Source organism: Polypterus senegalus, chromosome 15, assembly GCF_016835505.1.
Source record: "Polypterus senegalus isolate Bchr_013 chromosome 15, ASM1683550v1, whole genome shotgun sequence".
Classification (NCBI taxonomy): Eukaryota; Metazoa; Chordata; class Cladistia; order Polypteriformes; family Polypteridae; genus Polypterus; species Polypterus senegalus.
Genome location: NC_053168.1, coordinates 86,809,267 through 86,834,592, shown reverse-complemented (window position 1 = coordinate 86,834,592; position 25,326 = coordinate 86,809,267). Strand labels below are relative to the sequence as shown.

Here is a 25,326-nt window from a genome sequence, read left to right as displayed (position 1 = left end):
CGCTAAACAGCATATGCACAATGCTGCCTGCTGTGTTATGATTTCCTTTACCAGTACAATTTATTATTAAGTGTTTACTAGTAACCATTTAAGATAGTGCTTTTAAAAATCATGTCAAAAAAATTTTTGAATTTATTTACGTTATATAATCTTTCAATCCAATTCACGGTTACTGGTTAATCTGGTATCAATGGCAATAAAGCATGGAATAACATTCCACAACATGCTACACTATAAATTATGCCCATTTTAAATTTAACTTGTTTTATGGCTATCAACCTAATGTGTAGACTATAAATATAAAAAAAAATCATGCTCAAACCCACTAAACTAGAATATAATTAGGTAGAACAAAAAGTTAAATTACTATTTGGTAGTGGACAGTTCTGCGTAGTGTGTGACATTAATTAACCAATATATTTAAATTCAGAGAAACATGTTCAGCTAAAGTCTAAAAACCTCACAGAAAAATATACAACAAATAATAAAATGAAAATAAATTTGCAAGTAGTATGTTTAAAGAAGAGTCAGAGAAAATTCAGAGTATGTAACTTTGTAGAATATGTCATGGATCAACTGAAGGTATATTTCTGGATCATGACACTCATTGTTAATTTTGAAAAAATGAAATCTGGTTTAAAATATTTTCAATAACTGTAAGCGATTAATAAACTGAAACTGATATTGATTATTCAAGGGGAACACAAGAAAATTGGAAGGATAAAGAAAAACAAAAATAAAGAACACAAAGGTGAATATTTTGTAAGCAGCTAAAATGTTTTTTTGCAAAACTGTAAGTAAGAATTACAGTACACATTATAATTCTGTTTTCAAAAATTTACCAGTTTTACAATGTACCATGCTGTTTTTAAAAATCTCTCATAATACCTCACTCATAATTGCATCTGGATTTAAAATGAGAAAATTAGTATTTTAGAATATATCTCAACAAAGATTAATATTTTTCTCCTTACCCAAAGGTCTTGCTCTGTCCCTGAGATCCCTGTGGTTGGGGTGTCTATATGAGTCCCTGTAGTGATGAGCAATAGCCATGTCATCCAAACGGTAGTGCTGAGGTGGAGGCGGTGTAGGGTGAGGCAGACCATTGGGCTGGTATGATAAGCCATTATTTGGACTGTACCGTTGGCCAGGGCTAATAGTGCAGGGTCGCTTGCTGGGATGCTCTGAGTGCAAAGGCTCTCTATCAAAGCCATTCTCTTTGGTTCTGTATGAAATTACATTAATTCATAAAACATCATTAGTAACAGCATGGAAACTATCATAAGTCACATGGGTTATCATCTTCTTTACTCCCACTCTAGTTATAAAAAATAAACCTGGCAATCACTTACCAGCAGACTATCTTTAACCTAAATAATTTCTGCTTTATATTAAAGAAGTATAACTTGGGAAAATTAGGTTCTCCATACAACCTAAGACTTGATGTTGACACAAAAAGTATCCATTTTAATAAACATCATACTGATATGCAATTTTCATTGCGTTAATAGCAATATACGTCAATCTACTTGGTGATTTTCAGAGCAAGATCCTGATAAACCCTATTCTCCCTGCAAGTGTCAAACAGGCAAATCTAAATGATAAATGATTCAAGTACTGACAAACAATGGCATGCAGGGGAAGTAACCATAACTAAAAAAAAACATCAGTACTCTGCACTGAACATTTATGTGTTTAAATTATAGAATTCTAGAGTTTCTAAAAAACTTATTTCTGCATTTATATTTGTAAGGACTAAAAGTAAATAAAACATTTGTCACAAATAAGATCACTGTTCTGCTACACTCCACTCAGCTATCTGACAATAGAAACCACCCTCTAAAAGAATTGGGAATTTGATGACCTGTAAGTCACAATGCACAGACTAGGAGAAGAGGGAGAGGCAAACAAAGAAAGTGTAGAAAGAATTATTTTGTATCAAGCACCATATTGAATATACAGTTCCAAACACAAATCTGGAAATTTTTTTGTTATAATTCCTTTCCATCAGACCTTTAACAACCAGTTAGTTAAGCTGGCTCATCAAAGTTTTTGTGTATTCCACGATTTTAGAACACCATTTAATAAGATGTAACAACCCATATTTTATTAAATCAAAGTAGTAACCAAATATAAACTGCAGCCTATATTCTGCATAACCAACATTAACTTGTGCTTTAATACCAGAGGTGATGTAATAGTAATTCTCAGCCAGATCAATTGAAAATTTACACTCCATTGTTCTCAAAAAGTACAGATCTGAATTAAGTACTTTGCTAATCTACATTGTGCAATCATCCCATTAAATCTTCTGCTAATATTATCTAGGAAGATGGAGGCATTCTACTAATACTCATGGACTTGTTTTACTTTTTAATTTAAACATCAAAACAATGACCACATGTAAACCAAGGTTATAGGGTTAGCTCAGAGACATTCTGTAACCTGACCAATACCTCTGGCCCCCCAAACCACCCAGGATACAATGGGAACAAATCAGTGAAAATGTTAACTGATAAAATAGATCACTTGTTTGTTAAAAGTCAAGTAAACGATTTTTCATGAGTTAATCATTTAATTTAATGCAAGCAGTATATACACATAGGAAAACATGGTCACAAAACACTTCTGTTTCTTCATCTTTGCCTTCCAATGAATGTTACACTTAGGGTCGCTCTTTACAATTTCATCAGTCTTTTATTTTTTATATTACCATTAACAGAATCCAGAATTAAAAGATGCATTACACAGAAAAAGCTAAACTATATTTCAAAATTAAGTTATTGCTTAACTGAACTTCAGTCTGAGTATGATTTTTGTGCTTCTTGTTTAAGTTTTTAAATTAATATTTATGACTGACCTTTACAATATCTATTGAGCCAACATTTAAATAATACCTAGTCTTCCTGAACACAGTACTGTGATCCAAAAATGTGAATGTTCCAGGTTATTTTAAGTGAAAAAACAGTTAAATTGGATGTATAGATACATCTTCCATTATGTATTAATAGTAGCTGCTGATTACAAAAATAAAAAATAATTCCAGACATATGTATGCATTTTTATTAAATGTACAGTTTCTGTAAAAAGATAAACAAAGGGATGATTTTTTAATGTTTGGAATAATACCATTATATAATTCAGCATTGTTAGTATTAGATATTGATGATCTATGAAGATATTTACAATTCAGCTCTGCTACTTTAATAAAACAGATGAAAGATACTGCTTTCATATCTTTAATTAATCAGTGACTACATGAAAAATGACCACAATTATGTAATGGTAAATATATATTCGTGTGAGTAAGAAAACCTATTCATAACAAATGTTGAAGCTGCAGCTTAGATTTGTTACTTTGTGCATAAAAAACTATTTAATGCAACTGTATTCTGTCTTTGAGTAGGTAGTGGATAAAGAGGATGACACTTGATTTACATTACTCAGAAATTTATAAGTGTTGAAAAACAAAACCAATCAAGTCACTTTTGTGATTTTTACCATAAGTGATATATAATAAAATGATTACAGTGGAATATGAATCATACAATACAATCCTTTTTTTTGGTGAGAATTATTTTGTCTTTATACTGATTCCAATTGCTGACCTCTATGACTTTTAATAAACAGTGTGCCTCAAAATGTGTCTCTCTCTGCAATGTCATGTTTTTGTGGTTTAAATGACGGATTACTCCCAGTATTATTACAGAAGCAGATTGAACTTTTTAATGAGCCATTTTAATAGATCTGAAATCTCACTGTGACTACTCATTCATAGCAGACCATATGTATGAAACCTCTCATCCCCCAAATAACAAAGGCAAATTTTGTCTAAAATTTGATTTTATATGCAGCTACAGTACATTTAATACATTCATTTAGTAAATAATAATGCACTGTATCATTGTACCCTTAGACAGATACTGAATTTTACTATATAAATGTTTATTGCCCTTTTGGTATTTCTTTTAAAATTGGTTAAAATTCATATACTGCAACAGGCTTTCCCAAATGCAACTCAAACAGTAAATATGGTTAAAACGTATTTTTATAAGTTCCTAATCAGTTTAATTATGAAGCAATACTTCATTAAAGTGGGAAATAAAAATATTAATGAAATTAAAAAATAAAAATCCCAATAGAAATTGCAGTGGAAAAAACAGTGAATAGAGGACAGAAATCTTAATTTCCTGTACACATTCGGTACCAGTAATGAGACAATTTCCATATTTTTTTTATGTAGTACTATTTTAATATTCATTAAGCAAAAAGGCCACTTTGAAATAATAAGAAGAACTAGAAGGTAAATGCTTTGGAATAATTTAATTAGAGGAACCCAGTCAGGATCCTCTTTTTCAAAAAAAGTGTTATACTATAAAACAATTAAGCAATGGTAAAAAATGGTACTATGCAGATTTTTGTTCCAGCATAGCTTACCTTCTTCACTTACTATATGGGTAACAATTTAAAGCACTGTCCTTGCACTTGCCTAATCTTGCTTCGGGTGTTATAAGAGTAATTACTGTACTGTATATACTCATGTATAAGTCAGGTCTTGAAACCCGAAAAATCTATTATAAAATCAGACCCTGACTTATATGCCAGTTCAAAAACGCAACACTTTTTTATTTTACATCTACTTGCTTCCTCCAATCTTGCACCAGTTTCTCAGACACATCGAATTTTGTTGCAGCAGCACAGTTACCAATTTCTTTTGCCATTTAATTTAAAACCAGCTTCATATTTTCTTCTGATCGAATGCTCCATCATAGATAAGGGATGCTCTTACGATAAAGGTGCATGAGTTTGTGAGATACAAAAAACACAAAACAGTGTAAATGTCACTTCGGGATAGTTTCGGTACTACCGTGTTATCATGTACGCATAATACATAGAGAAAAAAGGTAGTGTGGTCGCTGGTTACTCTCTTAGGTTGGCGTATCGTATGGATAAATAGCTTAAGTTTTCCGCATGACGGACATTATAAAATACTGGAAATTATACGGTAAAATCAAGCTCCGACTTATCCGTGGAATAAGTTAAACGCGAGTATATATGGTAATTCTTAAAGAAAAAGAATTCACTTGCACTGAAAAAAAACATTTCTTGGTCTAGTTTATTTCACTCATATAAAGGTGTCCATTTTACATAAAAATTATGTAAATTATACATTTGATAGTTTACCCAATAAAACACACGGGCTTTCATCTTCACATTATTTATTACATTTCCTCTAGTAGGTTTTTTGTTTAAACCAGTTATACATGGTTGGACGGGCTATTGCTTTTGCACACGCACACTGAGCAGTTTCTCATTCGTTCACAGTGACCATCATACAGTACGTGTATGCTCACTGAAGAGCTACTGATTTGTGCACATTAATCACCTGATTTATATTCACAGAATTGGCGGGTCTTTAGTAACAGAAGCCATTTTTCATTGTAAAACATTTCTTGAAATTGGTAAGATATTAATTATTTACATTTCATATCAGTTTTTTTAATGTGCGCAGTTTTGTTAAGATGTTAATAACTTACATTCAATATGAGCTACGATAATGTGAACAGCTTGTTAAGATGTTTATGTTCTGCAACTTAAATCGCAGGCATTTAGTAGGTAAGTATTTTTGTTATTAATGTGTCCACAACTCTCCAAAGAACTGACTGAGTTATAGCGTGAAAGTGTGTAATTAAGGTATTTATTACAAGTTACTGTTAATCTCCTCGTAATCAAAACCTGTTAAATATCTTTTTTTTCTTCCTTCCAAACACCCTTTTTTTAAAAAAAATTTATTGTAATCATTGCATACAAATAGATCAATTTTTACAAAAAAATAGGATTGAAAAACAAGTCCCCTACACCCCTGAGAGAGAGAACATGGCCAATGGAGTAAAACGTAAGGCTTGTAAACATACTTAAATTGATGAGTTTAATAGGGCAATAGAGATGAATGGAGAAGAAAAAGAAATGTGGAGATAATTGCTTCCTCTGTGCCTTAAGAGCTTATTCTAAAATATCATTGATTAGATCCTGCCAGGTTTTGAAAAAATTCTGTACAGATCCTCTAACTGAATATTTGATTTTTTCCAATTTCAAATACAGTGATCCCTTGCTATATCACACTTCGACTTTCGCGGCTTCACTCTATCGCGGATTTTAAATGAAAGCATGTCTAAATATATATCACGGATTTTTCGCAAGTTCGCGGATTTCTGCGGATAATGGGTCTTTTAACTTATGGTACACGCTTCCTCAGTTTGCTTGCCCAGTTTATTTCATACAAGGGACGCTATTGGCGGATGGCTGAGAAGCTACCCAATCAGAGCACGTATTACATATTAAATAAAACTCCTCAATGATATACAATATGCTTCCTGCACGGTGCTTCGCACATTTCAAAGCTCTAACGGCCCGTATTGATTTTTGATTGTTTGCTTTTCTCTGCACCTGACGGAGGGGGTGTGAACAGAGGGGCTGTTTGCACAGAGGCTGTTTGCTTAGAAGATACGGAGGCTCCTCTAAAAAATGCTGAAAAGACTACCTTCACATTGATCCCTTCATTGCGGTGGGTTTATCGTGGTGCTTTGTTTACTTAAAAGCCCAACAGCCCTATTGATTTTTGTTTACTGTTCTCTCTCTCTGATATTCTCTGCTCCTGACGGCACTCCTTTGAAGAGGAAGATATGTTTGTATTCTTTTAATTGTGAGAAAGAACTGTCATCTCTGTCTTGTCATGGAGCACAGTTTAGAACTTTTGACTAAAGGGTGTTATTTAATGTCTAGAGGGCTCTAATAATGTTAAAAAAACGTATTTAGAAAGTCGTAAACAGGTGTTCTATGCTCTAACTGTGAAAATATTTATAAATAAAGATTTATAAAAAAAGAATCCTACTTCGTGGAAATTCATTTATCTGTCTGGAGCGGATTAAACGCGATAAACAAGGGTTTACTGTATAACTGTGCAGAGAATATTTATAAACAGTGTGAGAGAGTTTCTAAGGGCTTAAAATATATAAAAACTAGCAGAATACCCGCGCTTCGCAGCGGAGAAGTAGTGTGTTAAAGAAGGTACGAAAAAGAAAAGGAAAAATTTTAAAAATAATGTAACATGATTGTCAAAGTAATTGTTTTGTGTATTTGGCGGCAGCGTCACAAAGTTTTTTTTCGTCTAGCTGCATCAGAAAATGTACCACGACGTCTGACACGCCTCCTTTTTACTGTTTTCTCACAGCTTGGATTGCTGCTATCATATATATACACACACACACACACACACATACATACATACATACATACAGTGCATACATACATACACATATATATACACATACATATCTTCATATCTACATATCTATATACATATCTACATATACACATATATATACATACATACCTATCTACATCATATATACACACACATACATACATACACACACAAATTATATATATGTGTGTATGTATGTATGTATGTATGTATGCATGTATGTGTGTGTGTATATATATATATATATATATATATATATATATGTAGATAGGGGTGTGTGTATATGTATATATATATATATATATATATATATATATATATATATATATATATATACACACACACACATACATACATATATACACATACATATACTTGTGTGTATAGCTTTTATATATGTGTGTGTATAGCTTTGGTCACTGAGTGCAAGGGAGAAATAATAAAATATAGTCTATAAGTTATTAAACAGTAAAACATTAACGTTTTAAGAAGTACAGGTACATTCAGCACTACTGGAGTGGTTGCGGGTAAACTACATTTTAAAGACTGTGTAACACAACAGGTAAGTAACTAACAGCAGCTAAAATATATATGGATCATCTCTCGGTAGTAGATCCCTTTTGAAAGGCGCTACACGACGGCTGTGGTATAGAAATTACATTTTCTATGTGAGCGTTCAAATTTGTGCCTCTGGTAATGTGCCTTACCGGCATTTAAAGAAAATTAGTTTTGTGTCCTCTGCAGTGTTAAGCGAGAAAGGCTTTGGTTTGGGATAAAAGGAAAAAAGGTGTAAAGAAAGGAAAGTTGCCTTTTTCTTTTATATAGTATAGACGTTATGATCACCTTTTGGGTACAGTCGCGGTGGGTCTTGTGTAGACTGGTGAGACGTCCTCGCCATTAATCGGCTGTGATGGCACAGTCAGTCCTCCACTCGTGTGCGTGTTTTCATAATCCGGGGTGAGAACCTCATAATCGTATCGTGCAAAAGAAAGTGTGAATCGCCTTAATATTATTTTGCCGTGGTGTAGAAAAGGGGTCCCGTGTTTGCACTTGTCTGGGCTATAGCGCGGGGAGGATGAAAAAATTAAAAGTGCTCACTTTGACTTAAGGCAGAAGCGCAGTTAGCGTCTCAAAGGCCGGCACAGCTATGCACGCGCTGGCTGCTCGACTTTTGCAGGGCAGGAGACCACAGTTTTTGCAGACACGTTCATGATATCAAAAGTCTCAGTGCTGTTTGGAGGTCATTCATATATTATATGATATATATATATATATATATATCTCTCAAAATACACGTGCCTCGCAGCGGAGAAGTAGTGTGTTAAAGAAGTAATGAAAAGAAAAGGAAACATTTTAATAATAACGTAACATGATTGACATTGTCATGAGTGTTGCTGTCATATATATGCCTGCCTAAATAAGTCACCCTCGCTTTGCTCTTACTTTATTTACCGTTCATTTAATCACGGCTAGTGGCGGAAAAATTATAAAATGGAAGGAGGATGGCTTTACCAAAACAATTATTGATGGCGAATCGATTATTCATAAAGCTTGAATTGGTGATGTTTTTCTGTGTTAACCTCATATTTTTCATACTTCTTCTCAAACTAAGGTGGTGCAAGGGTACAATGAATCGGGATGCGCTGATCAAAGTAATCGGTGTACCAGGAAATCATGCATTGACAAAAGCTCCCTTTGCTTGTAATGCAAAGTGTGATTAAATGCATTATTTTTAACGCGTTATGGAGCACATGCATCGAAGCTTCTCAGCTGTGCTTGTGCTAAGAAAAGGAAAGATTTTAAAAATAACGTAACACGATTGTCAATGTAACCTTTTGTAAGTAGTGCCTGGAGGATTCAGTGTGGAGAAACTCTATAGAGACAGCGTGTGTATTAACTTGTGGATTTTTCTGTGAGTATTTGGTGGCAGTCTGACGAAGTTGCTTCGGAAGGCGGCGTTAGCTGCGGAGCTCAGCTCAGAGCCAAATGAGATGAATGGGAGGGAGATGATGGCGTGACTCCCCACCCGCCTTAACTGTCAATCCCCCACAAACACAGTCTCTTGGAATTTGCATAAGCACACCCCTTCACCTACAATTTTAACTTAGTTATAAAGTGATCAAAACTCTCGTTTATATCCTGCGTCCTCTCATTAAACTTGTATCCCGCATTACCTGTGGGCATGTGAAACGCCAGCGGTAGCCTGTCTATGAACTTAATTTAAAGTTTAGGTTTACACCTTGCTTTCTTTCCGAGGTAACAGCAGTCATGAATATGGTAGTATATGTCACTCGCTCGCTTCTTATTGTTTCGCTGCCTTCTCAATTATATAATGCATGTTTTCTTAAGCGCTTTTTGGAGGTCTTCCTGGTTTTCTACGCACTGCGTTGACAGTCAGTTCACGTGATTACGTGAGAGGCGTGATGATGTCACACGAAACTCTGCCCCCCCCACGTCATTCCAGCTCAACTCCATTACAGTTAATGGAGAAAAATACCTTCCAGTTATGACCATTAGGCGTAGAATTTCGAAATGAAACCTGCCCAACTTTTGTAAGTAAGCTGTAAGGAATGAGCCTGCCAAATTTCAGCCTTCTACCTACACAGGAAGTTGGAGAATTAGTGATGAGTGAGTGAGTGAGTGAGTAAGGGCTTTGCCTTTTATTAGTATAGATAACCATACAAGCATATGGCTTCTACTTCGCGGATTTTCACCTATCGCGGGGGGTTCTGGAACGCAACCCTCGCGATCGAGGAGGGATTACTGTAGTATAAAACATCGGTTTTTCACTGACTTAAAAGAGGAGAGTTAGGATTCTTCCAGTTTAGCAAAGTAAGTCTGCATGCCAAATGTGTAGTGAATGCAATCACAGTTTGTTTGTCCTTCTCCACTTTAAACCCATCTGGAAGACCACCAAACACAGCTGTTAATGGGTTAGGAGGGATTGTGACACCAAGGCTGTCTGAAAGGCACTTAAAAATTTTGGTCCAAAATGATGTTAATTTGGTGCAGGCTCAAAACATGTGACCCAGTGAGGCTGGGACTTGATTGCAGCATTCGCAGGTTGGATCTTGCCCTGGAAACATTTTGAACAGTTTTAGGTGAGACATATGTGCTCGATATATACTTTTGAGTTGAATAATTGTATGCTTTGAGCATATGGAGCTTGAGTGAAGTCTCTGCATTGCTATTTTCCACTCCTTTTCTGATATATTAATTAAGAGATCTTTTTCTCATTGTCCTCTTGGATTTTTAAAAGAGAGACTGTAAAATAATTTTATATATTGCAGAGATGGTGTCTAAGTCCTTGAAATTGAGCAATATTTTTTCCAGCATGGAGGAGGGTGCAAGATGAGGAAAATCGGGCAGGTTCTGTTTAACAAAGTTCCTAATTTGAAGATATGGAAAGAAATGTGTGGCTGGATAGTTACACTTGGAATGTAATTGTTCATAGGATGCAAAGATGTTGTTTATATAAAGATCTATAAGCAATTTAATTCCAAATCTTTTCCAGATATTAAAAACTGCATATGTTTGCGATGGTTGAAAGAGGTGGTTCTCTTGCAGAGGTGCCACAGGTAAAAGATTCTCCATCTTAAAATGCTTTCTACATTGGTTTCATATTCTGAGTGAGTGAAGCACAATTGGGTTGTTAGTATATTGCCGATAACTTGCATTTATTGGGGCACAAAGCAGGGAATATAAAGAAGTACCGCAGGATTTTAAGTTCTATTGCAGACCAAGCCTGTGTATGTTAATCTATTTGTGTCCAGGTTTTTATAGCTTGTATGTTTGCTGCCCAGTAATAAAACTGAAAGTTGGTTAGAGCCATGCCACCTTCTGCCTAAGGTCTTTGTAGGGTCGCTCTTTGGGTATGAGGATGTTTTGAGTTCCTCCAAACGCCATTTTTCGAGCACTTGTTTCGCGATAATCAAAGTTTGCACAATTTGCAACTGGATTTATAAATTACAATTAATACCAGTTGGGATCCTTAATTATCTGAAGACACAGAGATGTGCAGTTGCTCGTGTAAGTTTAAAAAATCTTTAACGAAGATCTTACATTCGGCGTACTTTTTAAAATACCTGTGCGCATACAGTATTGCCAGTTTCAAAATAAAGGTACTTCCTGGGTAAAAAAAGTTTCAGAATAGGTAACTTATGATGCTATAAAAATGTAATTGCAAGGTAGAAGACAGGGAATCTTAAAGAAGACAACAAGCCATATCGTTTCTGCATTAAGTTGTTGAACTGATATTTTATGTAATATATTTTTCTAATTCATGACACATATAAATATGGTTATTTGTAAGAGGTATACATTATTCTCTATCAAAAATTTTAATATATTCTCTTAGTATACTATTTCATATGGATTGCAGGTGGCAACCTGTATTAACAGATAATTTGTATACTAGCTTATAAGGCAGATATATCTCTGAGTTATGTAATTATGTCATTATGGTAAAGATAAATTATTTGGAAATCACAAGTAAAATTTATTTTGTAATTTGTTTACTATTTTTAGACAAACACATTATACATTCATGCATAATACAGTAAAAATGTGTGTGTGTTTTTAAATTTATGATAGGTAATCACCAGTAAATATATATTTTTTGCTGCACTTGATACTACTCCATGTCTAAAATTACATATTTACTTTTTAATCATTAACGCTGCTCTATTTGCAATTCTTGTAGGTGTGAAATGAGGTGGTATTGTAAATGCTCCAGTTACTCAAAGGCAGATATGCTTAAGCACTACTGACTTCTACATAGCAATTTTGTACGTGGTCAGATTTGTGCAGTAGCAGAAGGGAAACACCAATGTTTAAAGAAGCCAGGCTCTTAATCTGGTTATTATGGTTGGCAGACCAGCTTACAATATGAATTGGCCAATTACAGGACAAAATTAAAGTCCATTGGATGCCCTGAGCTCAATTCATTAAAGAAGATGCAATTGCAGGAAACATCTTCAGCAAGAAATATTAAAAAACCAAGAAGGCTGAAGTGAATTGTCTTCCACCTTATCCAGTTGGGGAAACAAAACAACGTCTTGAAAAAGAAAGAGAGGGGCTTTGGCATGAGGCGAGGAAGAAAGATCATCGCAGTGTTATTAGCCAAAAAATGGCCAAAACATTTTCTCTCCGAAGGCAGGGAACTGTGAATGAGTTTCCAAGGATTGAAGATTTCAAAGCAAGATGGCCAGTGCTCTTCAATGACACTCAGGTACTGAAAACATATTAAAATAATTTATCTTCTAAATTATTTTGAATTGTTATAGTTTCTTTTTTTCTGTGTAATATGGTGTAGTTTTAGAGCTTGTAAAAAAAAAAAAACACCTGTTTGTTATCATTTCAGAATGGTTTGTGTTCTATCAGCAAAGAATTCTTAAGGAGAACAACAGTCCATCTGGTTGCAAAGTTTATGTCTTCCCTGGATATATTCACACCAGTGCTGATAAGCATTTTCCATAATAAGGGAGGTGCTGTACAAAAAGAAATCCAGATGATGCTAGATGTCTTACATGGGGTAAGAATAATAAGTAAATCTTTGAGACATATATTAAATGACCTGGTTTAGTTGCTTTTTCACAATGCCTCTTAATACATTTTAAAGAGGAAAATAATCTCCACTGTTGTTTGGTAAAGTACCTTGGTGAAAATGTGGAGGATCTTTTTAAAGAGTATGTGATAAGTGGAACAGTTTTAATTTTTTTTTTGTTATTCTGTTTGCGGAGATAAAGCCTGTTTCTCAATATTGCATTGACCCTGTTTCTCAATATTTCATTGACTGAATGGAGTGAAAAAAAGCGATAGATAGACTTTATTAATCCCAAGGGGAAATTCACATACTCCAGCAGCAGCATACTGATAAAAAACAATATTAAATTAAAGAGTGATAAAAATGCAGGCATACCAGCCAATAACTTTGTATAATGTTAACGTTCACCCCCCTGGGTGGAAGTGAAGAGTTGCATAGTGTGGGGCAGGAATGATCTCCTCAGTCTATTAGTGGAGCAGGGCAGTGACAGCAGTCTGTCGCTGAAGCTGCTCCTCTGTCTGGAGATGATACTGTTTAGTGGATGAAGTAGATTCTTCATGATTGACAGGAGCCTGCTCAGCATCCGTCGCTCTGCCACGGATGTCAAACTGTCCAGCTCTATGCCTACAAGAGAGCCTGCCTTTCTCACCCTCTTCTTTAGGCTGCCTCCCCAGCACACTCTAATCTATATGATTACAACTATAAGAAACTAATAAAAATACAGTAATCCCTCCAGAACCCCCCGCGATAGATGAAAATCCGAGAAGTAGAAACCATATGTTTGTGTAGTTATTTTTATATATTTTAAGCCCTTATAAACTCTCACACACTGTTAACATTATTAGAGCCCTCTAGACATGAAATAACACCCTTTAGTCAAAAGTTTAAACTGTGCTCCATGACAAGACAGAGATGACAGTTCTTTCTCACAATTAAAAGAATGCAAATAGATCTTCTCTTCAGGAGCAGAGAATTTCAGAGAGAGAGAGAGAGAGCGCTCGCAAAGAAAAGCAAACAATCAAAAAATCAAAACGTGTGCTTTTAAGTTTGCCGCGGCATTTTTTAGAGGAGCGTCAGTATCTTCTAAGCAAACAGCCTCTGTGCAAACAGCCCTCTGCTCACATCTCCTCCGTCAGCGCAGAGAACGTCAGAGAGAGAGAGAGCGAGATTAAAGCAAACCATCAAAAAATCAATAAGTGTGCTTTTGGAAGCGGCATTTCTTAGAGGTGTGTCCGTATCCACTAGGCAAACAGCTTCTGTGCAAACAGCACCTCTGCTCACAGCCCCTCCGTCAGGCGCAGAGAATGTCAGTGAGGGTGAGATAGAGGCAGAGACAAGCAAACAATCAAGCTCCGTGCGGGACGCATATCTTATAGCATTGAGGAGTTTTAGTTAATATGTAATACATGCTCTGATTGGGTAGCTTCTAAGCCATCCACCAAATGTGTCCCTTGTATGAAATCAACAGGGCAAACAAACTGAGGAAGCATGTAGCATAAATTAAAAGACCCATTGTCCGCAGAAATCCGCGAACCAGCGAAAAATCATTGATATATATTTAGATGTGCTTACATTTAAAATCCGCGATAGAGTGAAGCCGCGAAAGTCGAAGCGCGATATAGCGAGGGATTACTGTATATACTATATACTAGTATAATATATTAGTAATAGCAATTATTAGCAATAATTATTAGCAATTGATCTAATTTGTTGGGTGATGCCCTCTACACTGGATGTCATCCATCTCGACTATACAACATTAGTAATCTGAGATTTTTTCATGAACACTTTGATATTGTTTGGTACTATACAGAATCAGTTTCTATTAAATTGTATTGCATCATGATTTGTTTTGCTTTAAAACCTGAGATTAAAATTCTTCTCAGCCAACTCTACCAGTGTAGGACAAGGAACAGTTAAAGTGTTTATTTTTTGGTGGAGTATCCCTTTGAAATATAGATGTATTTGTTATTGATATTAATTATGGTATTTTATTTTCTTTAGGATGTTGAAGCTGATAGTATTCAGTCTGACTGGAGTCAGTATGCTCTCAAACTATTTGTGGCAAAGCATGAAGGAGCTCCTGATGCAGAACCAGCAGATGTTGCTGTGATTGTTGAGGGTACTGAAGCTGTAAATAAGTTTGGTAACTTTGCAACAGCATGTGCCATGTTACTAGATGTTATATATTCACTGAATCTAAGTTACCCTAAAGAGCTCAGATATACTTTAGAAGTATTCCAAAAATTGTTTTTGGAATTGAATTGTCTGAAACTTAACTCAAAAGTTCTTTCTTTTAAAAAAATGTGCTAATGTTAATGATGTTTTGTTTGCATTGACTTTATTTACTTTAATATTAGAAGAGCATATTGTTTTGTATGTATGTATATATAGGACCATATTTCTTTCAAAATAGCATTGTTTGGTAGATTTTTTTTTTTTTGCATTTAGCTACCAATATAGAGGCCCCATTTTACATAAGAATTTGTTAAGGTTATTAAAGTTACAGCTTCACAGTTAAGCTTATTTTGTAAAGTAACATACTGTGACTGGCAAACATTTAGAAGAAAATTAACAATTCTGATTGCAAAATAATTTTCACTGTTAACGAGCCCATAGAATGGCTGTAGGCTTTTGTGAAGAAAAAATAAAGGTAAAATAAAATGTACATTGTAATTGCTGTTATTCATAAAGAACAATATTGTAATAATGTTTTATACATTAAAAATACAAAAACTATTCTCTTGTGCTTTTTGTGTTTTCTCCACATCTATGTTTGAACAGTTAAGAATATTAAGTTAGGCTTACTAAAAGAAATTATGGCAATCGATTGCAAAAACCTTTTTAAGTTTATTCAAATTAAAATCTTGTGTTGATAATACATAAACCATTTGTGAAGGGTTAAATTATGAAAATGAGTTGTTTCAACCTAAAAAATGTTTTGTAAAAGAAAATGTTAGTTAATCCAATAACTTCATATAACATTTTTATTTTCACTCAACTCAAAAAGCGATGTTAAAGTTACATTAAATACCATTGTAGGATTAACTTAATAATAGTGTTAGTTCAAAGAACTTAAAAAGGTGAATGCAATTGATTGCCATAATTTTTTTTAACTTTGTCCAAGTTATTTTTTTCAGTGGAAATTAATTCTAACAATGAAATGATGTTAGTTGAACTAAACAAGGTTAAACCTCTGAAATGAGATACAGTATCATGTGTTTTATTTGGAATCAACATTATAGTTTTCTTTGTACAATCAACAAAATCAACTAACACTGAACTGAAACATTTAAGAATATTTTTTTTTAAATTGCTTAATTTTGATTATGAAATTAAAAAAATTTTCATAAAATGCGAATAATTAAATGTAAAAAATGAGAATCTGAATAAGATTAAGTGTAATGATACATTGTACATTTCTGTCACTAGTTAAAATAATTCTACAAAATATATGTAAATAAAAATAATTTTTTTTGTTGTTACCAGAAAAACAATACCTTTTACACTGACAAAAGTTGTGTTTGCATTATACAAAAACTATCCAATCAATGTAAAATATTTTTGCATTTACTGTCATGGATGCAGTGAACCTATAACAGAAACAGAATCAACATACAACTTGCTGTTTATGAAATGGCAAAACAATGTAGGGCACAAAATAATTAAACAATTGTCTACAAAAACTACATAATAAGGGTATGCTAGCCTTGTTCAGAAACTAGAATCAAAGACCTATAAGGTAGAGACAATACTTACCTTGCCAGTAACAGAGTAACATTTGAACAATAATATACATATGAAAATGGAAAAAAAAATCACTGAAACCAAACTAAAGAAAACTTGTAACAAGTTTTTATACAGAAAGGGGTCTGCTAAAAAGCTTATTTATGTGTGATTATACTCACCTGTCTGGTGTTCTCCTCTTGCCATTTTCATTTACATCAAGCAGAAGTTCGGAGGAGTCAACAGGTGAGGTGGTGCTGGTATCAAGGAGCAGCTGCTCATGTTGAGCGAGGTACTGAGCTGGGTTCTGCTTTGCCAAACGTGCACAATGAAGAAGTTCTCGTTGAAGCAATGGAAGATTAGCCTATAAAAAATTTATATAACGGAGATAAAATGGTTCCATGTAAAAATAAATATAAATAGTTTGAACATGAAATGCATTAAAATAAATGTAGATTTCAATAATGCATGAAGGACCCTGAAACAGAGACTAAAGATTTAACTAATCTTGTTGCTTTGCTACAAGACAGCCAATAATTAAGTCTCAAAATCCATTGGAGTTTATTTAATTAGTTTCCCATAAAATCACAACTGCAAACATATTATTGTGATATTGATAGTACTTGTTTACCCAAAGAGGAATGTCTTACTTATCTTTGGTGGGTGAACACAAGAATTATAATTTATAGTAGACTATATGGTGTGAAGGCAAAAGGTTTAACTTTCCGCATTTAAGTTAAATGATTAACTCTTGAAAAATAAAAAACTTTGTTTCAATATGTTCTTCTAATGTAATACATTTTCAATGTGTTCCATTGTAAATCCATAATCAAGACTGAATTCATCAATAATTAAGACTGAATTCATTAAATAGCAACATGAATGTGCACTTGTCAGCACTGTTAATGTCCTAGCACCAGACGCAGGGAAATGACTGAGTTGGGTTGAGTTTGCACGTTCTTCCATTTTAGCATGTTTTTTCTCTTGGTCACTCTAGTTTTACTGACAAAATTTTTAAATGTCCAGGTAATGTTGATTGGTGACTCTAAATTGGCCCAAAATAAATATGGTTTTGCTCAAATGTAAACTGTACTCTGTTTTACTCTTTTCCCTTAGGTTTCTCCTGGTTAATTGTTTTCTTCTTCCCTTATTAACAAATGAGCCTATGGGGTAGGGCCTCTAATTATCACCAATCACTCAGGTGTTGCTGCTGATTATGGTGGCCACTTGAGGCCTAATCAAACAGCTCGCTCAAGCCTCAGTTGTTTGCTAAAGGCAAAGTGCATTCAACTTTCACATTGGCCCCCTTTTTTCATGTCTGGTCTATTATTTCTAGTCTTTGAAGATTGTTTTTCATTTCTGCAATTTATGGTTTGTGCAATTTAGCCTTGTTTAATTACTACAGCTTTTTTGGATTTGACTTTGGACTTAGTTTCACTTCTTGAATTAATATTTGAGCTTGAAGCTTTGATTTGGAGTATTTTTGTTGGCTATAAACTCCTGAATTGAAATACTTAGTATTTCTTTTTTTAATCTTTAAAGTTAAACTGTTTCTTTGTGGTGATTCACTCTGTTTTTTTGTTTTTTTTTAACAGTTTATTTTCTGTTTGAGTTTAATTTATGTGTTACATGTTTCTTAGTTCTTTGTGTTTTTTTAATTTATCAAACAAACTGTTAATAGGAAATGTATTTAATTTGGAATTAAAAGATGGCGATAGTTTTTCTGTTCTTTATGTATGGCCCTAAATTCGTGACATTCAGTATTTATGGGTCTGCATGAGGGTGTCCTGTAGTGGAACGGCTCCTAATTCAGGACAGTTACCACCTTGCACTCATTATTTTTTAAATAACTTCCAACCTCCCATGTCTGTAAATATGAATATAAAAAATCAAAATGAATAAAGATATCTTATGTTCTCTGTCTCTCTTTCCATTTGCACACCAAATTTTAACTGCTGATAAAACAATGAAGTTTAATGGATGTAGCCTCTTTTATATTAGAATATTAACTTATTAAAACAATTTTGTAAGGTTTATAGAGTGTAACATAACATCCAGTATTATCTTTCTTGCCTAAATGAAAAGTGTAGAAATACACTTTTCATACCTGCATTGTCTAAGATTTCTGAAATCTGTAAAAGAACTAGTGTCTGCATTAATAGTAACCATATTTAAGAAACAAATACAGTACATTGTGCAAGTTTCCCAATTTTAGAAACACTATACATGTTATGGGAAACAAAAAAAGAAAATTCAATTAACTTTATACACACATTTCTTTGCACAGCTGATGAACAATAAAACCAAATATTGTTGATTTTAGATAAGGCAGACTCAGGAAGGCGTGGCACTCCACTAAAACTGGGCTTGCCTTATCTAGGACAATTACCTTGAAGTGTTAATCCTTTCTTAAGGTATAGGACAGATACAGCAAGAGAGAGTACTGCTAAGAATACATTTCTTGAAATTAACCTATATATTGTTTGGGCAGGTCACAGGTATGTCAGATAAGATTTCTTTTTAATACTCCAAATATTTTACTGCCATGAAGCCTAAGTGCAAGGGATTTTTTTATAGCCATAATACAGTAATCACATCAGATTACATTGTTTACTTTCACAAAAATATTAACTAATACAAACATGTTAATAATATAGTACCTAGTAAATGTAAAACCAAAGGGGGGGCTACCTATTAGATTTAGGGCTTTTCCTATAAGTCCTGCTCATTTCTTGATCTTGGAGCCCCTTACAGGGTTAGACCCTGTCTACATGTACCCAGAAATTTTTTTAAAACATAGCTTTTTGTATGCATTTTGGCCTTTCGTCCACATGCAAACTGTGTTTTAGGCCCCTGAAAAGAGACCTTTTGAAAAAGTCCTTCCAGAGTGAAGATGTCCAGAGACTCCGTTTTCCCTGTTTACATGAAGAGTGTGTGTGCCGGTATCCTCTTTGACTGATGTCAGTGTGCGTCATTATCTGTTTTATTTACACAAGGCAATTTTGTGGAATTGTGGTTGTAGCTAAAGTAGTGATGGTGTTACTCTTTTTAACGGGACTTTTTAAATGTTTACATTTAAACATGCAATTACTTTATCACTATATTGAGCAACAGAGGCGTCAGAATGTGCTACAGAGGTCAATGCTACATCGTACACTCTGACAACACAGACCTCTATTTGGTGGGAAAAGTTCGAGAATGAAGTGGTTGTTGCTGAAGAATGGTGGGAGAATTTTCATTTGTGAAGGACATAGCTGTTGTCTTTGAGCGAGCTGCTTCACTCGCACATCAAAGGAAAGACAACTGTAATGAGAATGTATTGTCAAAAAAGTTGCCTGCATGCTCTACTATTTAGCAGACAAGGAGATCATGCAAGACGGCAAACCCCTTTGGATTGTCAAGACAGGTGGTTTCTAAAATAGAAAGGCAAGAGTGTGAAACAATTACAGTCCACTTGGGCCATGTGCATAAGCAATTTCCTGTCACTGCATCCAACGTAGAGGAACCTTTAGCAGGGTTTCACCAGGACTCATGTAGAAATAAAGCAGCCATCCAAAAATTCCATGGATTATTTAAACAGAAAGGGGAGGTTTTCTATTGGCATGCAAGCCACCTATGATTACAAGTGTTCATTTATTGCCATCATAATCAAATGGCCAGGTGGTTTTTGTGGCGCTGTATATTTGCAAATTCCATGCTGAACACGCATTTGAAAAAAAATTAAAATAATGGGCAATGAACATTAATCTAAATCACATTCCCTTTGCTATCTATGCCTGTTTTGTGCTGTTGACAGCGGATTTTTGCATTTTCATGTGGATGTAGAATTTTTTGAAAAAATTGTGCGCGTGTGGACAGGATTTTTTTTTTTTTTAAATCGGAGGAGGAGAAATTCCCATTTTTAAAAACACCTAAGTATGTGTGGACAAGACCTTAGATTAACAATATGGCACCAGGACATAAGGGGGCACCAATACCAAAATACCTAAACATGAAACACTGGACTTATGCTTCTCATGTTTCATAAATATCTAAAAACCTGTTTCTGCTCAGATACATTACAGAAGTCAAAAAATAAAGAAAAGCTAATGCAATAAATAAATAAGTTTCCATATGCTTTCTGAATCACTTGTCTTAGTGGCAATTAAGAACTTGAAATTGACAAGACTTCATTTTAGTGGATACGCTAAAAGAAAAATTAAAAAGAAGTCTAGAAGTGCAGCCACATTACAAAATGTTCTTGAAATTGCTATATATTTTCTTTGACAAGTTGAAGCTTCACAAAATTGGGAAGAAGCTTATATTAGCTAGGCCATGTCAAAAAACAACAGGTTTGAATGGGAGCGATACAATTACCCATAAGCAGCTGGCTAACTTTATTGAGTCAGATGGAGCCCAGCTCTAGACTGATGATCAGCAGCAGAAACATTACAGACTTTCAGCATACCCTGAATTATGGAAGGAAGTGGCTATTCAGCAACATACTTTGTTTTGTAAAGAAACCGATTTGGCCTTTGCTCTGTTTTCTATTTTTTGTTCTGTACGGTGTTCAAATTTATGTATTATTCCACTTTTGTACAGAACACTAAAAACTGATGTACTTGACCTTTTCCTGCTGATCTGCAATATTTACAACTGTAAGAATGTAATGCTGTAGCAATTATAGATCTGTTTCTATTTAATATTCCTATTTCTTGTTGCACATTTTGTCCAAATTTTGTTAACTTACCACATAGAATTAAAAGGGATGTGATTAGGCTATATTTTGTTTGTTTGTATTTTTATTCAAAAGGAACAGGATACAGCTACTTGAAGAATTTTTTAAAAGTCTAAAGACAATTATTGGAAAGAAAGTAAACTTATGCTGTGTTTTTTCCATTTTCTAAATTCTGTGTATGTTGGAAAGAACAATAATATTTTGATTCACAAATATTTAACAATTATGATTGATTAGGTAGATTCTAATAGCAACCAACTGCTATGGCCTTAATTTGTGATTTAAGAAAAAATCTGCACGCCCAAGGTGTTTGTCTGTTGGAAGTCTGTTTGCCTTTAATTATGGATTATTACATTTTTTTTGTCTAAATTATATTGCATTTGATTCCACACTGTGTGTATGTAACTGGGTCCCAGAGTTGATGATGGACAGGGGCACTGTGGAGTCTTAATCTGGTCCTGGGACCTTAAATAGAAAAATCGCAACAGAGGAAGGACACAAGCTGATAGTCTTGAAGGGAAAATTTAACAGTTTAGTTTGTTAACTTGCTAAATTAGTTATGTAGTAATTTTTAAAATATTTAATTATTTTTATGAGAGAACTGACCTTCCTTCCTTTTTTTGAACTTGAAAGTGTCACTGTATTCATGTTAGGCAAATTAGTAGAAGATAACTGCGAAGAAAAATAATCAGGTCAAGCAGTAGAACCTCTTAAGTATTATTAAAAAAACACACACACACAAAACACTTTCAGAATATGAACTGGTGTACAGTAAGTACACCGATTACCATAGTTCTTACTTTTTATTCTTATTATAAAGTTTTTGTTTTATCACTCACGTAAGTACTCATTTTTTTTGTTTAAATGTCCATTTCTCTATCATACATAATACAGGAAAATGTCCTACTTTGCCCTAAGCTCCTGCTTAGTCCTAAAAATTCCCAAAATTAGACAGAGATGCATTCAGCCTAAATGACATCTTGGATGGATATTTATACACATACTAAACTGGAGACATTCTTCTCCAGTCTTATCAAATCACCACACATATGAAAGTATTGTATGCTACACTGTCTAACCAAACAGCATGCACAATAAAGTCAGATTATTCTGAAGTTTTGTAAACGTTAAAAAACTTTAGATTTAGTTTTGAATTTAATGTCACTTCTAGGAATTTATGAATTTGGTACAGAGCACCACTGTGGCTGGAGGTTTTTGTTCCAACCAGCTTGTGTTTTAAATTGAACTCTTGGGCTAATTAAGTGAACTGTTATTTCCCAAGCCTTGTGTTTTGGGAATAATATAGAAATTGTGGCGAGTGGTACCCAGCCGTGACACCCGGAAGGGGATTACGCCTCCTCTGGACCACGAGGGGGCAGCCCCCCTGGTTGGTATGGGGACCACGGGAACAGAGCATGGAAGCGCAACCCTATAGGGGCCCGTGGTTACTGCTAGTGGGTGCCCGAATGCCTGAAGAGCCCTGGACGTCAGTGCTTCCGGGTGCTCAACCAGCACTTCTGCCACACCAGGAAGTGCCGGCGGAAGTTCATCGGGAGGCACCTGGAGCACGTCCGGATGAACATAAAAGGGGCCTCCTCTCTCCATTCGATAGCTGGAGTCAGGTGGAAGAGGACAGAGCTCAGTGGAGAGGAGTGGAGGCGGTCAGGAGAAGAGGCATTATTGAGAGGGGAATAATGTATTTTTTTTTCCTTTTAACAATATTTTCATCTAGATTTTTATTCTACTTTTCCAGGTGTTCTAATTGTTTAATTAATCCATTATTTACTAATTAGTAGGTCTGACGCTAAAGTAGTTGTAGAGTTGTAAAGTAGCCTTTGATTATTCACTGTTGTCTGCCTGCGTGTCTGCTCATTTTGAATTGTCATTAATATGATACAACAAAGGGGGAAACAGCACAGAGAAAAGGCAAAATATAATGAAATCAACAAAAGAGAGTTAAGCATTTTAATCTATAGCAAAAGCAGAAATATTTCTAAATGTCTTATCAATGTAAAAATCATGCTGCTGTGCTTTTCTGAATATATAATAAAAGAAAAAAATAGCAGCTAATTAAATGAGCTCAATGTTACTAGGTGTTGTCAATGATTATGAATCTGGTTGGAACAAAAACCCGTAGCGACAGTGGGTCCTCAGGACCGAGTTTGGGAAACACTGGTATAAAGCATAAAGTCTACTAAAGTTTTATTGATCAAAAGTACATTAGTACCCTTTAATCAATGTTTAAATGTCATAATGCAAGTTCAGAAAAGGACTACAACAACACTATCAGGGGCTGCATCAATGTATTGTGAATAAATGTAGAGTAGCTTAGAGTTACCAAATGACTTTATCATTGGACTAATCTTTAGAGAATTAAAAAACAATCCTATATATTAGGACTCTACCTTTCTACTTAATTTTATCCATGTCCTCTATATTGATGATTTTTTTTATTTTAAATGTTTTTATTTCTTGTGACTATTTCTTTGACATCTTGTAACACACTTTGAGATACATCCTGTGTATGAAAATGTGGTACACAATTAAATTATGTTGTTGTTGTAACTAACCTCATTTTGCATGACAGAGAATGGTCTGATCTAAAAACCATGAGAAAGTTTTTTACATAAAGGATGATAAATATATTCCTTGTTACAACAGGTAAAAGGAATAACCAATTTAAAGTATCAACTCAGCCATGGTTAAATTTTGATGAAAATCTTACTTCACCAATACTTGTGTGTAAGCATGATTCTTTATTCAAAAATAAAAACATTATTGCTGTTGAACAATTTCCTTGCAAAAGCACAGTTAAAATGACCATTTTATGTGCTGTTGACTACATAAAAAGAATGCTTAGCTACTGAAATCATGTACTAAAGAAGATCATTCAATCCAAGGTATGTTGAAGCTCTAGTGCTTCTTCAATTGAACTGCCTTAGAAATTAGCCTTGTCTTACTTCACTTCTGAAAAATAATACTAGTAACAAAGTAACTAAATTACAAAGCTCAGTAACTATTAAAATGATAATTCACAATAAATTGAAATCTATTACAAGGGACACAAGGGAGTTTCCGCACTTTTCTATTTTCGTTGGAAATTGATGAGTGTCATGTGATTAGTTATAGATTAGTCTGCCCTTGCAGTTTAGTATAAGAGTTGTCAATCTGTTGTGAAGATGGCTGTGAAACGTATAAATTGCTCCAAAGAGGAACAGCGTTCTGTCATATGCTTTTTGTGGGCAGAAGGTGTACCGGGAGCACAAATTCACCTCTGCATATGTGGTCAGTATGGAGATTCAAATGTTCAAAAATGGCTGTACTAGTGTGATGGATGCAGAGCGCCACAGACATCCAGCTACAGCCACGACCATGGGGAATGAAGAAAGAACCATGGAACTGATCTGCAAAAACAGAAGAATTTTTTGCTGATGGCATTAAAAAGTTTATACAACGCTGGGAAAATTGCTTCAGAAAAGGAAGGTGAATATGTAGAAAAGTGATGTAATTTGTTTTTGAAATTCTTAATAAATTAACTTAAAAAAAGTGGGGAAACATTTTGAATGTCTCTCATATTTCATAGAGGCATATAGTACTAGGTTGTTGTACCGTGTTAGCCAGTACGAATGTAGAGAAAAGCCAAGCAAAATAACACCTTTTATTGGCTAACTAAAAAGATTACAATATGCAAGCTTTCGAGGCAACTCAGGCCCCTTCTTCAGGCAAGATGTAATCAATTGATAAAAACATACTCCTAATTTTAGGCAGCCAGTCAAAAATGATAAAAATTTTATGACCAGGTTAAGATGAAGGGCAACTTACAAGTAAAAGTGATCCATATACAGGATATCTATATTAATCTGCTATCTGAGTTTATGAGAGGGTAAAGTCCAGACGAGCAATTAGATAGAAAATTAAACACTGAAAAAGCTAGGACTATTAGTTTGATTTATTAAAATAATAACTTGTTTAAAATAACTTGTTATGTTATGGGGACCACAGTATATCCTAGCATCATGGGACAAATTCTGGAAACAAAGGATAGAAGGTGCACTAGTCCAATATTGGGAATAC

The 25,326-nt window shown here is 34.4% G+C and overlaps 1 protein-coding gene across 4 annotated transcripts in view; it reads right to left on the bottom strand.

Annotated features, from left to right (window-relative positions):
• Positions 1-25,326, bottom strand: part of runx1t1 (RUNX1 partner transcriptional co-repressor 1) — a 161,489-nt gene that overhangs the window by 17,443 nt on the left and 118,720 nt on the right. For all 4 annotated transcript variants that reach the window (XM_039736443.1, XM_039736444.1, XM_039736445.1 and 1 more), the window contains 2 exons: positions 16,718-16,899; positions 975-1,225 (listed from right to left, as the gene is read on the bottom strand). In XM_039736443.1, the coding sequence (XP_039592377.1) occupies positions 975-1,225; positions 16,718-16,899 (433 nt within the window). The remainder of the gene's footprint in view (positions 1-974; positions 1,226-16,717; positions 16,900-25,326) is intronic.